The 18,550-nt window shown below is 40.0% G+C and overlaps 1 protein-coding gene across 11 annotated transcripts in view; it reads left to right on the top strand.

The window, feature by feature from the left end:
- The window catches only part of LOC107222459 (tensin-1), a 99,797-nt gene extending 81,576 nt beyond the window's left edge, over nt 1-18,221 (top strand). For 8 of the 11 annotated variants that reach the window (XM_015661838.2, XM_046732760.1, XM_046732757.1 and 5 more), the window contains 12 exons: nt 1,345-1,643; nt 2,629-3,236; nt 8,458-8,668; nt 8,751-8,936; nt 9,838-10,410; nt 11,152-11,570; nt 12,146-12,235; nt 13,376-13,487; nt 13,588-13,771; nt 13,871-14,236; nt 15,017-15,296; nt 16,251-18,221. In XM_015661838.2, coding sequence (XP_015517324.2) covers nt 1,345-1,643; nt 2,629-3,236; nt 8,458-8,668; nt 8,751-8,936; nt 9,838-10,410; nt 11,152-11,570; nt 12,146-12,235; nt 13,376-13,487; nt 13,588-13,771; nt 13,871-14,236; nt 15,017-15,296; nt 16,251-16,413 — 3,491 coding nt within the window. In that variant the 3' untranslated portion in view covers nt 16,414-18,221. The remainder of the gene's footprint in view (nt 1-1,344; nt 1,644-2,628; nt 3,237-8,457; nt 8,669-8,750; nt 8,937-9,837; nt 10,411-11,151; nt 11,571-12,145; nt 12,236-13,375; nt 13,488-13,587; nt 13,772-13,870; nt 14,237-15,016; nt 15,297-16,250) is intronic. The other 3 variants (XM_046732756.1, XM_046732755.1, XM_046732765.1) reach the window with 3 other exon arrangements.
- Nucleotides 18,222-18,550: the final 329 nt, after the last annotated feature.

Genomic DNA, 18,550 nt, shown 5'->3' with positions numbered 1-18,550 from the left:
TTATGTACACGTAAGTAGAAACGAAAAGGCATATTGAGCATGCTATAAAAGAGAAATAAACAAGTTGTGCACAACGGTGATAAATTTAATCGTGCATCAATGACCGTGCTAAAAATATAAAGACATTCTTAAGCATCGCATGCATACTTACAGCTTATATACGAGCGGTTGTTACGCGTATTTATAGACGTGATGAAACCCTTACTTATGGTCATTCTACCGCGAATTGGATGGTCGATTGTTCACCGCTTCGAAGGATAATTGTGACCTAAGATGGACAGAAATGTATACGTATAGATGTGTGTATGCATTACGGTAAATAGTCATTGCGAGAAGAACTATTACAATTTAACCTACCGCAAGCGTTACGTCACTAACTTGGAGTCGCCGAAGTATATGACGTAACCGGTAACACGGGAATTGACTAATTGTAAATTACGCCTGTATTACCACCTACGGAATTTTTGCATTACCCTTCACTGAATTGAATTCAGAGAGTCGGAACGATTTTATGCGAAGTCTTATTTATTAAAGACTTTTAGAAGCAAAATTCGTGCAAAAAAAATAAAAAATTGCGAACTATGACAAATGATCGTTAGAGTTTTAACTTGCAACGTGAAACCTATCGCCTATCGATTATTAGCAGAAAATTCCAGTTCTTTCTTTCTAATACAATTCAATTTCCTATCTCTCGTACACGTATGTGAACGACCTAGAATGGGATATTTTAAGAGTCGTACGCGACACTATCTGCACTGACATTTAAAATTCGGCAGGCTTACATGAATCAAAATACAGTTTCGTGAGCTGCTCAATTCGACGAGCATCCAAAAGTCACGAATCTCGATCTCTTGATAGTTATTATCGATATGTCCTGTTCAACAAAATTGGCCAAAATACATGAATCGTTAATTTTTTCTGTCGTCGTTCGTCGCTTCGTTATATAATACTTTAAGAATCGTTTTCCCATTCCAATAATCCGATCCTGTGTCGGTTTCGAATCATCAAATTGCAAACTCCTTTCCAATGTACCCGACAATTATTTCACGGCGTTAAAAACGCTCCTAATAGATTCTCATCGTCTTTATCCACCTTCCCAAACAACCGCGTCTCTCATAAACTTTTCCCATATCCTTGGCACGCGGTATCCGTATATAATAATACAACAGAAGCGAGTATTGTGTTCGTTTTGGTTAGCACCTGACGTCCCACCGGCACTCCTTCTGAATTTCCCACAACCCTCCCGACACCGAACTCCCTTCTCTCTCTCTCTCTCTCTCTCTCTTTCAACCGCGTAAAAAATCTCTTCTAACCCCTCCCCCCCCTCTTCATTTCGTTTTTCAGAGGGTCGCGACACGCCGTTGTCTCCGCCCCCGCCCTCCAGTTCCTCGGTTCAAACGTCGCCCAGAGGCTTGGGGTACACCTGCGGCCCCATCGATGGCTCCCTCTACGCAGTCGTTAATCCCGGTGGCGCTGGCGGACCCCGGGGTTCCCCGTTGACCGTGTCGATGGACAGCGGCATAAGCAGCGCTCCTCCGCAACGACCCAGTCCTCCAGAAGCAGAGCCGGACTCCGAAAACGACCGGCTCAACAGCCACGGCGATCTTGACAAGCTCCTTCACGATATGATGCTTACTGTCGAGGTGAGTAATCGTTTTCAAATTTCAAACCATTGGATATTGTTTTTTTTTTTTTTTTTTTTTTACGTTGGTATAAACACTTGTCGAACAAGTACGGAAAGTCTTGCCGAGGGTTATTTATCGATGTCTCCGATAATCGCTGACGGTGATTATTCCGGGACAAAGGATACGAAACAGAAATTTTCTGGACTATTGCTGCATTCTTACAAAATTTCTTTCTTCTTATTCTCATTTCAATCTGTACAATTATCTGTTGTCATCTGCGATACGATATAAAATCATTCAGAATAAATTTTAGGCGTCATTATCGCAAATTTTCCGCAATCATTGGTATGAAATTTTATTTTATTCGGTAGATAAATTATTTCAATAAGACTTTTTAATATTTTCAATAAATTTTCGGATTAATCTGAAACTTGTATACGGATAACTGTACGGTGCATCTCAAATTATCATTTTGTAAAGTAATTCTAGTTCATATAATGAATAAACAAATTGTTCATTTTCTGTGACAGTATTTCGTGAACTTGTCGAATTCTAAACGGAGTGATGATGACTGCGGATTACAGCGACACTTACGCAGCTTGTTTTTTTTATTCACTCGTTATTCTATTAATTTGTGTCGTCAATCTACTGTAATTGTGAAACTTGAAACGTAGCGTAGCGTTATATCGCAATTTTCGTTTACATGTAACAAATACACGTCACAATTCTCTGAGGCATGCTGTGGGAAATATAAATGAGTCGAGAGTCTTACAGAACATGAGCAGAAGAAAGAAAGAATGAAAGAAAAAGAAAACCGAACAACTAGGTCAATGATTCCGAAAATTTTTTTCGGACAATGTCGTATAAAATGAAACGTATATTTTGTAAAATTTGGAAAAAATTATAAAATCTAAGATTTGAATTAAATGATAAAATTAAAATTCACCATCAGGAAAGTGTTACTGATTAACCGTTCCCCGTCGTTTGTGCTGTTTCATTTCAGTCTATGCCAGACCCACCGCCGGTAGAAAATTACAGATCAGACAAAAGCGACAAGATGTACATCCGGGAGACGCGAGGCTACAACAGCAGCGGCAACCAATCGTCAAACTACTCGACGCTCAAGGATTCGTACCGAAGCTACTCTTCGAAGAACGGCGACAGCCCTTCGTACAGCGGTGGCAGCAGCTATTCGACCCTGAAGAACGAACCTCAAGACCCGATCACCCTGAGGAAGGACACGATCGAACGACGGGAAGAGATAAGGAGCTTCGACGTTAACTTCCGTCGGTCACCGGAGCGAAAAAACGGCACCGAGTCCTTCTCTCCACCCGGGAACATCGACTTCATAGACGAGGACATTCCCTACCACGCCAGGCAGACCAGCCAACCCTTCACCTACGGCGCCACCACAGACATGATTAAGCAACAGATACTCTCCTCGCCTTCCCTCGTCAGGAAGGCCTCCGTTAGAGGCGCCGCCCCCGTCGTCGACTTAGACGACATACTCGGGGAACGCGAGAAGAGGACCGTCAGCCCGACGACCCCTGACCCACCGCCTGAATTTGCAAACGGGTCTGGGACTCTCAAGACTAATGACTACACGGACGGGTGAGTCGAGAGTTTTGTCAATTTTTTGTGAGGGGGTGGAAATTTAGAACGATTGGAGAATAGAAGGGCCAGGGTGTTGAGTTTTCAAAGACGCGAAACTCTTTGTTTCGTAGAACATCGTAACTTGGAAAGTTGAATTAGACAGGTAGAAAAATATCTCGTTCTATTTTCTAATCTTTCTACATTCTTTCCCATTAGTCGTCAGATTTTACTCCAGGTCTTTCGTTTTTTGAAAACCCTCTTCACAATTGTTTTAATTCTGCAAAAAGCGTACTCCTCGAGAAGTTATAGCACAGGTTTTCATTAGTTTTTTTGAGTAATCTTAGTTTCCTTGTATTTCAAAATCAAAATTTTCAAATATCGAAATAACGCAACGGAGTTCGTTGCTGTGCTTCTGTGAAGCTTATACCGTAACCATTCCAAAGTTATCACCCATTTCTCTCAACATTCTTTTTTCTTTACGAAATACTATCTCATCTTGCATGTCTAGTAAAATGTGTGAGAGATCGGTCGAAGAAGAGAATATTAGTTCGAAACCTTTCTCAGATTCGACCAAAGAATTTTTCAGTAAATCGAACCGTGGTCGGAACACAAATATATACGAATAATACAAACAAGCGTAAACAAATTCCTGTGAATACAGAAAGCTTTTTTCCGACGTGAAATGAAATAATAAATATTATATTTTCGGTGTAATTGGCCTCGACCGCGGAATCTGTATACAGTGTACGGTGTATCTTTAGACCGAACGGGGTAATAGCGAAGGTTTGTTTTGATAATGGACCGTGAAGCGCAATATTTGTATCACGGGGATACCATGCATGTCTACACCATAGACAGATGACGTTTATCGAAGAAACAATTGACAGATGGCCGGTGGCGACTGGCAACGTCGTGCAGGGTCTGCATAATATCCGCACGAGTACATTAAGATTCATGTACGCGTATACGTATACAGTACACATAATATCCCACATATGTATAATACGTTCCGTATATTCCTTCGTTACAGTCATACAACTCCGTTCATGAGAAAGCTTGAGATATCTCGTGGTTCTCCTTTTACGGTGTTACTACCGCAGAAGAAAGAAAGAAACAACAAAGACCAAAAAAAAAAAAACAACCACGCACCGCGCGATTTGCTCGCGATTGATTTTCAACCAGGTTGTAAAAAGCGTGTCCAAATACGCGCGTGCCAGCTTTCTTTTCTCTTTCTCGCCACATGTCACTCGACGTAAAAATTTCTCGACTTTCCTTCACCCCTACGTGTAATATGCACAGGAAAGCAGATAAATAAATTGTAAGAAATTTTTAATTAGCTTTTCCGTATAGAATTTACTCTCTGCGTACCTATTATAGAACCTTGTTGTCACATGGCTAGATACCCTGCTTATAAGAATAATCGCGGGCGTCTGACGTACACGTGTCATAAACGTCAACGGCATCTCGTATATATATATGCAGACGGCACTCTTGTGCAAGGCCTCGTGCGTTTGCATTACGGACGCGGGTGTACATTGAGAGAGACGGAGAAGGGCTTCAGGGGGAAGAAAATAAAATACAAAAAGTAATATGAAACAAGAAGAAGAAGAAGAAGAAGAAGAAAAAGAAGAAGTAGTAATGGCCTCGACTATTTTAAACCCTCAGCCGCCCTCTGACATAATTTTAAATTTAGAACGCGCCCGAGTGATCGCGAGCTTTGCCGCCGTTTTGCCGAGCTTTTATATCTCATACCCCTCGCTCACTTTTCTATGTAATACATATACATGCCTGTGCCTGATACGCATGTGCGTAACACACGTAACACAGATCTGTATCGTCTATTGCCAGACGTCCTAAACCTTCTCATTCTTCTAATGCTTCTTTTGTCAACAATAGAAAAATCGACGTTAACGCCAACATCACGCGCTACTTCCTCCTTTCGTCGAACCAAGAATATCCCGCCTAAAAGACTTCTATTCGCCTCTCGCGCAACCGTCTTACCAAAGCAAATACGACGTCATTTTTATCACCAACCCTTTTTTCCAACTTTTCTTCTTGCACTCGCAAGTTGATCGACCTGCGCAGATGTCAACGGACGGTGAATTTTTTCCTTTTTCGCCACTTGTTTTGAATATTTTTTTAACACCAACATTGAATAAACCGCGGGGCGTTGGGGGAAGGGGGGAGGAATTACATCCGCGAACAAAACGGTTTGGCCTGCATGATTTTCTCCGCAGTTCGAAACTTTGCGTGGCGAGTTCTGCTCGAAGAAAGTATAATGTAACAGAGGTACGGTCACGAAGAGGAGGAGGAGGAGGAGGAGGAGGAGGAGAGATATTGCGGTACACGTACCTACAGTACGTAGTTGGATCTCCCGAATAGGAAATCCAGGAACTGCATCACGTTGTGGCCGCGCGTACACAGTATTCGTTTCTTTGGCTTTGAGGCGGATAAGGCGGTCGCTGAAATTGTCATCAGCGAGATTAAAATGAATGACATAACGTGAGTTTACCGCAAAAAATTATAATTCACCTACACGTTTTTATTATTGTTATTATTATTATTTGCTTTTTTTCTGTCGGTGATTTTTCAAATTCTCGTTTGCGGAGTAAACTGAATATCGCGTTGATGAACTTGAGGTCGGTACGATATATACGGAGAGAAAAAATTGAATAATTATCGCGGGTAATATTAATGGGCAGAATTTTTACCACGGTTCCATGTCGAAAAATTCATACAACTCGCGACACGTGGAATCGTTGTTTGTTGTATGTATCGTGTAATTTGCACGGTATATTTTATATAGCGAGTCATTTTTATATTTATAGAGAATCGAGTTATAAATAGAAACGTTAGCTTGCGGATGATAACGAGAAATATACGACCATTTTCTCGGGAACATTGTGTATATATACGCCTAGACTTATACGAATTATCATACACTAATCGCGATTAAATTATTTACACGATATCTCGTAAGCGAATAAGCTTTAGCTCGTCATCGCCGTTCGTGACGAAACTGTTGTCCGCAGCAGTAATTACATGAATTACGTATGGAACAAGCTTATGGACAATTATCAGACCCTGTAGGTAACGAGATGAAACGATGATAGTTGCGGTCACAATAAATTTTATTCGTAAAAACCAAATAACCCAAGCAAACAACAATTTTTCTTCTTTCAACGATAAAACCAGATACTGTACCGATAGATTTTTGTACCACGAAACTCGTAAATGATTCAAATTCGACGAGTATAAATAAATGGAACTTTTCCATCGCCGAGAAATGTAGTAAAAATATTTGGCACTCGTGTACTCGTTATCTCAAAGGTAAGATTCAGATCATGAATGATGCTGAAAAAATACACCAAGGCTCAGCCACGTGTGTATCAATTGAACCTAAAAAAAAAAAAAGTGAAGAAACTGGATTCCCTGGCCTGTATATTAAAATTATTACCACGCTCCCGAGGCGATGCAGGATCCGTATTTACCCTGTTTATTCGAAGCGAACTATCACGTTAATGCGCCATAAAGGAAGTTGACCGCGGATTACGATGAGTTTTGATGGTGGCAACCAGCGAACCGGTATGGGCCGCGTGCCATGGTGTGGGTCATGCCTTGTCCCACGAGTCCAAGGAATGGCACGACTCCAGTCCTCCGATTCGCGTAGTTGCAACTGAACCGCATTCTCGGTACACCGTGTGGGTATAATAATCTACTGTACCGCCGATACCTCAAACGTACATATATATATATATATATAATTATATACGTATACTTGTGCGTTCTCTCGGATAGCAGCGAACCTCCTCCCACACGATTGAAGCACACGTTACACACGCCCAATATTGCATAAATAACAGCTTACCCCGATACCAGCAATTATTATGAAATATCACCTAGACGGTACGGTATACCGTTGATAATTACTCCGATATGTATAATGGTAAAATGTGCACAGCTATACTGTATCCATATGCAATCGCTTATCACAATTGAACCGCGCAGATTGTTGCTTTGTTTGTACGATTTGCGACCCGATTCTGTAATATCGGCACGGAATCTACCATTCCGAATGGTGTTTACCTGCGTTTTATTCATCGGTTTAGTCATGCGCGAATCCGAATAAGGACCGATTGGTTATAATCGAGATCGGTTGGAATTATTGGAGAATGCCTGAAGTGAGAAAGTAGAAAAAATCGGATCGGAAGTAGATGATAAGGTTGATCGAAAGGTGAAAAAACGTATCGGAACATTTGTGAAAATACGAAACGTGAGTTTCGGATATTACCTGAATAAGTTATATATTTAAACAAAAAACGTGAATAGCCTTAAATCTCTTCATGAGATTTACGACAATTATGACTGTCTTTTTCTCTCTAGATACGAATAAAATTTTTTAACGGAACTATTTTTCATTCGTTGGAATATACGGTCGGATTTTCACCCTTCGGTGTAATTACGACCTGATAAACTAAGACACCGATTCACATAACTTGCCTATATGCGCGACTCTGACGCGTCGTCTTCCAATTCATTGAGCCTGTGTTCTGCTACGTGATAATTATCCGAGTTCCTCTAATTGCTCGGTTATCACCGCTTCGTTCGTCTCGACAGCTATCCCGATTATTTTCTCTGCTACCCTGCTCCCTCTGTCTTTCTCTCTCTCTCTCTCTTTCCCTCTCTCCATGAGAAACTTGAGATAAATTACGTCAGCAGTATAAAATTACGTCTCCGAATTACCGCTATACTGTTATACGTAATAAGGAGCGGAATAATCAGAGTTAAAAAACGTTGAAAATTAGTAGGTAATAAATTTGTCAATCTAATTTAACGCAGTTGAAAATCGGTCGAAGATTCGTCAAAATCTCGACCTCACAGTAACGAGATTTGACGCTGGGCGACATTTTCTTTGTCCAACGAAACTGTCTCGCGACTCTTGACAACGCGAGGCCACCTTAAAAGACCTTTGCACGGGAATGACGCAAGCTTCGACATTAAGGAGCTACATGGTCCATTGCTTCGAGGCGATGGCCCGAGACGACCTCGTCAATCAATAGATAATTACTCCTATATATCTTATTATAAAGCCGGGAGAGTGGCTCGCGCTATTCTTTATCGATCATTCCGTCGGGCCCATCCTCCCGATCTCCAATTTCTCTCGCCTGCTCGTCTCCTCTTCGCTCGATCGCTTTCGTTTTTACAATGATTGTTTTTTTCTTCCGCTTGTTCGACACAGGTTGTCGTGGCTGAGACAACAGCAGCTCAAACTTGCTGCTAGAAGGGACGAGAGGAGCCCGAGCAAACAGTGGCGGCAGGAATCGGGGAACCGGGTTATCGGCGAACTGAGAACCGTGCAGCGAGGAAGAGTCCGGCAGGACGGATACGCCAGCGATTCGGCGGTTCTTGACGGCGACGACGATGCCTGGACGATAAATTACACGATGCAGGTGAGCTGACGATATTCAAAAAGCTGACAAATTTGAGCTTTGAAATATATTCGAACCAACAAACCCGATTCAATAATTTCAGCCGCAAGTACGATCCGCGACTTACACCTCGGCGCCGGCTAGTCCGTTGCTTCCGCAGAGGTCGAGCAGCCGTAAGTACAACAACGGTACCCTGATTGGCGGTCGTCCGCGTGCGGAAAGTTTCAACGAACGTCCATTCGTCGGAGTTAAACGTGGCTACGAATTGAGGAAGAACAGCGAGACTCAGGTGAGAGGAGATATTGCACAGAAACCGAATGACCGATTACGATAATAACGAACTGAATACCGATACAATTCCCACGTAACTCCTTTTTCGTCTTTCTATTTTATTATTATTGTCGTTATTACATATACATATCGGTATATATAATATACATATACCTAATAATGAGCACTAATAGATTGAGCTTTATTCACATCACTATCAAATAGCGTTTAGATGGCTGCTAGATCTTATACGCAATGTCATGCAATGATTTAATATTATTATTTTTTACCGTCACGCGTAGAATAGTTTATTATACGCTACAGCTTCGATTAACTCAACCCACTTACTATTATATACGTGTTATAGGTAGGAATAATAGAAGTTGTAATGTGCGTTTGTTAGCGATAGGCACAACCTTCTAGTGTTGCATATTTTATCCTCCATACATGTATCGATTACAACGTTTCACAATTATGAAGATATCGGTCGAGGGACGCAAGTTCGAGTTCTTACCGCCCAAGTTGTTCGGTTAGAATTTCGCGATTCAGTCCGTCTAATCGGAATATAACAAAGCATGGGAAAAACGAAACTAATTTAATGCAGTTGAATTCAATTGGAAAATAACATGTTGTCAAATAGTAATAACAATAATAACAAGAATAGCCTGGAATAGAGACTTTGATCTGAAAAAAAAGAACATTGTTCAACGATTTTAGAAATGTCAGATCATCAGATGTAAAGTATATCTGAGTTACGCCCTGAGCAACGCGGTTCTCTCGAAAAGGGTGGAGGAAAAATTTACGTTGGAAAAAAAAAAAAAAAAATGTCGACGTGTAACTATAAACATAACGCGTATTGCACGGATCCCTGCAGCTGCATGCCGGCTATGAACCATAGAAAATTCGCTTGCGCGTTACAGAGTCCCCCGATGTCCCCAAGATCAGCTCTCGCAGCTGCTCCCTTAGGATATGCCTTCCAGCAAACGTTGAGCCGACATTATCAGCATCAGCAGCTGCAACAACAACAGGCGAACGGTGAAAATCAACGACACTCACCGCCGCAGCCGGAATCGCGAAGCGATAGCTACGCGAGGACAGAATCTCTGCTTAATCAGCACCACCGCGCTTTGGCGCTGAACGAAAATTCCTCGTATCAAGTCCGGCCCAACGAGTCGAGAAGCAACTTCGTCTACTCCTCGAGCAAATTGCATTCGGTAAACAGCTCGGGCCCCGGTTCTCAGGAGTCGGGATTGCTGCAAACCGTCGATGACCAACCGGCTCAGAACTCCGGAGGCGGAACTGCAAATTCAAATTCCAGCGCCAACAGGGCAGATAACGCGACGTCGGATCCGCTCGTGAGCCTATTTCAGTCATTGGCGGAAATATCGAACGTCAGAACCACCTCATCTACTAATAAGAACGAACTGCATACCCGCGCCACATCGACAAACACAACTAACAGTTCCCCTAACCAGTCGCCAAAAGCATGGCAGGTTTGTTGCTAGATAAAGCTTCGCATTTTTCGGCTTATTCTTAACGCAGTAGTTTTTTGTTTCTTTTTGTTTTTTTTATTTTTTTTTTTAATCTTTGTGACTCTCTTTTTCTTCTCACCTAATCAAAACGACCTTTTTTCTCATAATCAATTTTCACCTCACACGCACCCAGAGGTGGATAGCATTTTCAGCATATACGTATGTTATTTAGCCCGTTAGTATAATTGCCGATACATAGTTTACATCTGCATCGAACCATCGATCATTCATTGATTCAGTAAATGGATGTTTTCTTTGTTCTCTAAAACCGAGTTCATATCTAACAGTTTCGTCGCGTGTTTCTCTTTCTTATACATACACGGTATATCTTGTTCCAATTGTTACTCGAACGATAGATTTCTGCAATTTTCTCGTTTTATTCTCAAGGAACTCTAGCCGGCCGAAATTTCGTCCCGAGAGAAAAATTTGTTTGCAATTAGAAGTAAAACAATAATAATATCTCTTCAAATAAACTTGAGATTCGAATTCAACCGGGAGTTTTCATTGAAACTTGACGTTCAACGCCAGCAGATAGGCAACCGAAGCTACGGACCGAATATACGTCGATACAAAAGGTAGATCCGGTTGCCTATCTGCTGGCGTTGAACGGTGAGTTTCACGGAAAACTCCCGGTCCGAAAAAGCTCGGTGTATAGTCCCTCCTACTTTGAGGTAATCCTGTGTCGTTTTTGCGATTTCTTAGTCCCACAATGACTCGGTATCATCGTGGACGGAGAGGAGCATCAGCCCAGCAGGAGGCGCGGGAGCAGGAAGTACAGCGTCGCGGCCGCAAACCCCAGCATTTCCGGTTCACCCGCGAACACCGTACGTGAACAACGCCTCGCCGACGGTAACATTCGCCAGCGATAAGATTTACGCGACTTCGAACAGCGTGAACAACGCGATAAACAACAACACCAACATCAATAACAAAAACAACAAGAACAACAACAACAACAACAACAACAACAACGACAACAACAACGGGCCGGAAGACACTAGAAATTACAACGGGAATGGCAACTACGGGAATTACACAACCGAGCGTGTTTTCACAGCCGAGGAAAGAAGAGAAATATCCAGAGAGACGGGATTGCCTCCCAAGAGTCCGACAACCCAGCGGTAAGAGAAATTACTGTTTTTATCTCAGCTTCTTAGAGTAATCAGACGAGTAATGTTTCAATCTTACACCTGTAACGCAACATCTGTTATTGCAGAGTTATTTATTTGTGTTGAAAAATTTGGGCAGATTTTTTTTTTTTTTTTTCATTGAGATCATTCCCACCATTAAAATGGAGTACTTTGATCCATTGTTATATCGATTGATGGTATGATGTATTTTCGAGCGAAAGAAAACAAGCACCAATTTTTCAACCATAGGAACAGATCGATGAATTTTACAGAGTAAAAGGGATCTAAGTACTTGCCGTTGACGTGCAAAATTTGAACTAATTTCCAAAATAGAATATGAATTCGTTTCACGCGAGAAATAGCTGTTCGAAATTTGGATTATCTTGCGATTGAATATTTGTCATTTTTGATAATAGATGATGATCCATACCGTATAAATTATTTTATACCGATGCGGGTGGTAATGAAAATAATTAGCTTCTTGAATATCGTGCTATATTCATTTAAGTTGATAATTTTTAATTGAGAAAATGACGAGAGACAATGGATTATCTTGGTGATTTTAGACGTTTGAGTTTCCCAGCAAGCGGATCGCTAAAGCAAACGAATAACAAACGATGGCCGCTCACTAACCAGTCGGCGTCGTTCGATTATAGGTAAATTTAAAATACACAGTACACGAAGAAAATACAGGGGAGACAGCTTCGATCACCGTATATTATGGCAATTTCTCAATTCTATTTCTCCCCTATCTTTTTCTATTTCTCTGACTCTCCCTCTTTCTCTATCTGTCTCTCTGTCTCCCTCTATGTCTATCATTTTTTGCTAGGCAAATTTCACAAGCATCAGTTTCCTATGTCTAGCCATAATTTCGTATCAATCATTGTTCACGATTTTATTCTTAGTGTTACGAGTTTGTTTCACCGTTTGATTCTTGTATTACTAACATAATTTAATGTTACACCGCCAGCATTGAATTCTAACTCGATCGATCGGCCAGCAATCTCAATCAAAATCTTTTTAGATCATCATGCACTGGTATGAGATTAAAGAGGAAAAGATTCAACCGAAACTAAAAAATATTCAGTTACAATGTTGCCTGAATCCAGGTGCCAGGAGATAGATTTTGATACAGAAATATCTACTCAAAAAGATGCTGCATTAATGCATTAATTCAAATTTATGGCATCAAATAATGAAGTATAATTATCATCGTTTGCAAAATTTACTGACATCAATCTTTCACGCTTTTCTTACAGATTATTATAATATATTATACAATATGTATACAGATTTTTCTCGGCTAACGTTTGTCTTTCAGCTTTGCATCTTGTGAATAAACAATGAATTTTGCAATACTCTGACGAAGAAAATATTTACTCCAGTGCAGTTTGATCAAAGGGATTCGGCGTCCTTCATTTTTAACGTGAATTTTCATTTGTCATTTATAACATATAAAAATGTTTGACAATTTATCGTCGTTTGCAATGACCAGCGAATGACTACCGAATCCCTTTGACAGAAGTACAGAAGATTTTCTTGATTGATAATTTTTAATTGACGTATTTTTAATTTCATCTTTTTTATCGTTGCACGATTAACAGCGTACGTCATTCCACATGTATATACCTAATACCCATATAAATATACCTACGTACACTGCCATGCACCTGAAATGTGGTTTTATTGTGTATATTTCACGGAATGACTCACACCTGAGTGTTGCACCATTGATCAATTAAAAACGAGCAAAATAACGCTGTCTAAATATACATACGATATACGTAAATTTTCAGCAAGGATCGACCTGTCTCTCCCGGAGGAGAGTACGCCAGTCAGTCTCAAATGACGATAAGTAATCAAAGCCCCGGCACACCGACGCAGATAGAATTCGCCCAGAGTCCAAAGGTACGGCGAAGGGAAAGATTTGATCGAACAAATAATTAAATGAAGCTGAAAATCAAGCTTTTATTTGAGAAAATTTCATCTTACCAAATTTCATTTCCAGAGTGCCATATCATACTCGTCAATAAACAGCGGCGGTCAGTCATCGCCCAAGGTCTATAACTACGGATCCAGAAGATCGAGCGTTCACTCAAACACAGAACCCCAGGAAGTTGCCGATGCCAATGTAAAGTTCGTCAGAGACACAAGCCGGATTTGGTACAAGCCGAACATTTCTAGAGAACAAGGTAATTACCGAGGCGGCAAAATGATTAATCGATAATCGAGGCTCGTTTGTAGTTCGACCACGTTTCTAAAAACACCCCCTATAATTCTATCTCCTCCAGCGATCGCGATGCTCAAGGACGCGACTCCGGGGATGTTCGTTGTTCGCGACAGCAATTCCTTCCCCGGGGCCTTTGGGCTCGCCCTTAAGGTGGCGACGCCGCCTCCAGGAGCTCCGAGCAGCCCTCGGGATCCGGCGAGCGAATTAGTGAGGCATTTTCTCATCGAACCGACATCGAGAGGCGTTCGTCTAAAGGGATGCGCTAACGAACCGGTCTTCAGCTCGCTCTCGGCCCTCGTTTATCAGCACAGTTTAATGGCCATGGCTTTACCCTGCCAGCTGCTTCTTCCCGAACCGGAAGCCGCCGCCAGAGCCCTCGACTCACCGGGAACGAGCAGCGCTCAGCAGCTACTTGCTCAGGGGGCGGGTGAGTCTTTTTCCTTTTTCAATAAATTTAACAATTTTTTCATACTATTGTCGCACTATCTGTAACGCGAACTACTTCTTGAAATTTAGACCCGTACATCAACGTACATCCTTGTACGTTCATATTTTCACCGATACTCAAATGCATCGTGCAAAACCCTTTCATTTTGTTCGAAGAAATATTTGCCAAGTAACTGAATGAGAAATTATCGGGCAAAGTCTTGTTTACCGAGTAGCGTGATAAAAGTGGTTTTCCTGATTCTTGACGATTTGACTTTCTTGCACGTCTTATACACGTGTCGTTTAAGTCATAGTAATAGGTTGATTACGGTGAAAATAATATTACTGATGAATTCACTGGGTCATATAACGGAATTACCAGTCTTACTAGAATATATCATATAATTTAATTTCGTAAAATTAAAAATTCTTAGAAAAAAATAGTTCGTACTTAGTTAGCTCGTAATTTGTTGAATTGAGCTATTCGATTGCCTTCTATGTCGGTATAATGTGCTAGAAATTCTTTTAGACTTACGTCACTTTGCAATCTTAATATTGCTCTTTTATCGACTACTTCTGCTGATAAAATTTTTACCGCTGCGCGTATAATATTTTGCTGTCTCGCTCTTTCTCTTTTCAATAAATTGAAAAACCAACCAGTGGTGAGGTTGATTCATCGAAATTTGATTGTCCAAACTACAAATTTGTTTCTTCTACAAGAAAAAAAACACCTGCAATATGCGTAATCTGCAAAACTTAAGGAATGCCCGAATCGTTTCAGCTTGCAACGTCCTCTACCTCTTCACAATCGATACTGAATCTTTGACGGGGCCACAAGCGATCAGAAAAACTGTCACGACGCTTTTCGAACAGCGGCCATTACCAACTGCGACTGTAGTCCACTTCAAGGTATCGGCCCAGGGTATCACCCTGACGGATAACGCCCGTAAACTATTCTTCAGGAGACATTATCCGACAAATAACATCAGCTACTGCGGTCTCGACGTCGACGAACGGACCTGGAACTTCGTAGCCGAAAGCGGGCAGGGCCAAACCTCTCAGTAAGCTTGATTTATACAATAATATTGCTATTTCGGTAAATATTATTGGGAATTCTTTACATAGTTCGGTATTAAAAACAAAATTATCGAAAAATTAGTCTTATTCAACTTGGAAACATGTTTCATCACGTTTCATGAAATTTTGCCAACCGGTTACTGAGAGAGAAAAAATAATCTCAAAGAAACTAGACCGGCGCTTGACAGTCGGCTTTAATAAATTCAAAGTCACTTAAGCAATTTTTTTATTACGTTCTTTAGATTGTTTCGATGCCAACTGTATGCTGCTAATCTCAGACATTTGTTAAAAACTTTTTTCTAAGAGGAGAAAACATGTAGTAAATTTGACTGTCAGTAAAGATAGCATACCTCTTTCTCTACGTGCCGGCACGTTTTTACATTTTCACCCGTATATATGAGCGTTCGAGCCAAAATTATTAAACTTGAGTTCATCGAAATACAGCCTGTATAATAACTAGTTTTTTTTTCCTTTTCTTCTCTGTTTCGTCGATTCGTTTTTTCACTAGTAACACCAGTCTCATCGAGTTTGTCCGGTTGCAGAGTGACCTGGTATAATGAATAATATCCAGCATATGGCGCGTCGGGTAGCTAATACAGTACAGCAAAGTCGTTTGTTCTACTTAATACGAACGGGATCACTATTCGGTATGCCGATGACCATTAACGATTTAATCGAAAGAACTCAATAATAACATAAATTATACGTATGCAACGCTGTAGTAAACGTTAGGTTTCACAGCAAGGTAAATAAACGAAGTAAAAAAGTTGCGAAGAAAGTTGAAAACCGCAAAAAAAAAAAAAAAAACCATTGACATAGTAAATTAGAGAAACTAGTTCTATTCGCAATCCCGCAAATTACACGACTATCTTTTATGCTGATAACACATACAGCGTACAAATATTTAAAGCAACGCATACGATTTTTATGATTTGCAGTCGGTGTTTCGGGTTCGTGGCTCGAAAAACGGCCCACAAATCGGACAACCAGTGTCACGTATTCGCCGAGCTTGAACCGGAACAACAGCCCGCAACAGCGATAGTCAACTTCGTGAATAAAGTGATGATGGGTAATGCTCAGGTGAAAGCAAACATCGTTTAAAATATTTCTACACAAGTACATGAAATGCAATAGCTGTGACGGAATCCTGTGGGCGTTGAGATGTGTTGAGTGATCAAAACATGGTACGAATTTACAATTAGTAAGAAGCAATCGGCTATTCGGCGAAACAGGAAAGAACTAAGATATTGTAACGGTATATATAGTATGCGCTATGTATTACATAGATTGTTATCGTCGAAATAATTATATTACTCCCGAGTTATTATTGTTATCGTCATCTTCATTATTATTTCACTTCAATCAGAGGCCTTTTCTTATGAATAGGGATAGGATATCGTACCTATATAGAATTTACGTATCACACACTGTAAAACAGTGCTATGACAGATGGTGAAACGACGAAGAGCACGCATGCGGATAGAAATAAATCAAATGCGAGAAAGATCGGCAAAGGAATTATATCAACGTTGTCTCCTGTTAACGTTGTAAGATTAATAATCAAATGATATGAGGTAGGTGCGCGTGTATAAATTATCCACGGATTCGGATAGTCGAGAAAAATGCTAAAAGGAGATAACAAAAAAATGCAACGCGCGCCGAGGAGAAATAGATAAAAACAATGAAATCGCGATGAAACCTCAATTGCTTAGGTGAACTTCGTCGGCTTCGTTGATTTAATTATGTTGTACAATTGCCAGTACTGAAACTGGTTAGCCTTAATAAGTTAAATCGAACGTCAAAAATATTGAAAATAAATATTACATCATATACGTAGACATTATAGCTATAGAGTTGTAGACGTTAAGAGTATCGTATAATTAATTGAATGGTAATTAACCGATCGTCACGTCACGTTAGCGTTAGCATAACGGTGGCGATATAATATTCAGCATCATATGGTAGAGTTTAACAAGTGATGCCTAAACTGAAAAAGTATAAAAGTAAACTGCAGAATCGAAACAGAGGTCGTAAAATATAACGATACAATTTACTTTTAAATAAATATCGATCCTTAGACCACCTAGGAAATGCATGTTGCGAACGAAGAAATACGATCAGATTGAATAATATACACAAAATTATATACTTATACAACTAAAATTTATACATAGAGATATTATTTAGAAGTCCGTATAAAAAGTAGATATACACATATACATAATTAAATCAATGTAAATATACTATAAAAATGATAAAATATATATAAATATATATCTAATTATATCTATAATAGATTCTTCAGAAGTTATCCTTACATGGATTATATATCTTAATGTATGTGTAATAAATCAGATCTAACATAAACAAATACTACATACTGGCAAACCTTAGTAGTAATTAACGATATTACGATATAATTTATCAGATACTTGAAAAATAAACAATGTAATATCATCACACTAGAGGAGGGACGGGGTATTGTATTGTAGTCTGTAGTTCTTGCCACGACAGATATTTGATGTACGAAGCGATAATGATTACGTATAACTGTGATTATCGCCACGAATATTGCCATTATTTTCGAAAAAACCATGATACGGACAATACGTTGTATCCACGTCGAATGTTTGATAATGGTACACGAATGATGCATACGCAGTCAATTACTATACATCTGAATACCTTATACATATAATAAGGACAATATTATATATATATGATAAATTTTTTCTCTTTTTTTTTGATTTGTTTCAAGCCACTCGTGATGTATAGCGTAAAAGTTAATCACCCAGAGGTTAATGCGTTGGTACACAATTTAAAAAGGAATAAAACGAAATGGGATTGGAAAAACATCTAAACAAAACCGCGAAAGAAAATAAACGTTCTTTGTAAGCCCAAAGGTATAATCTTGTTATTATTATTATTCAGTCGTGGCCGAATATTACGAAAAACCGGTACGCAATTAACGATTTCTTTTTGCTCGTCCCGAGTGGGTCAAACTTGACAAATTGGACGTTACGTGCCCGTCAAAATTTCAGTTGATTATTTGTGGCAACACGATTCGCTTATCTTTAGTTTAGCGATGCCGATCAAAGATCGATGTATCGGGTGTTTCGGTCTAAATACATATGTTAATACGATTATTGTACGCATACGGAAATCGTTTCTCTTTCGAGGAAAAATTCAACAGACTAATAGTCAATAGTCATTATGATATTACGTCTATTGTTAATAT

This window comes from Neodiprion lecontei, chromosome 2 (genome assembly GCF_021901455.1).
Source record: "Neodiprion lecontei isolate iyNeoLeco1 chromosome 2, iyNeoLeco1.1, whole genome shotgun sequence".
Classification (NCBI taxonomy): domain Eukaryota; kingdom Metazoa; phylum Arthropoda; class Insecta; order Hymenoptera; family Diprionidae; genus Neodiprion; species Neodiprion lecontei.
The sequence above is the reverse complement of the archived record's forward strand: the minus strand, read 5'-3'. Positions and strand labels throughout refer to the sequence as shown.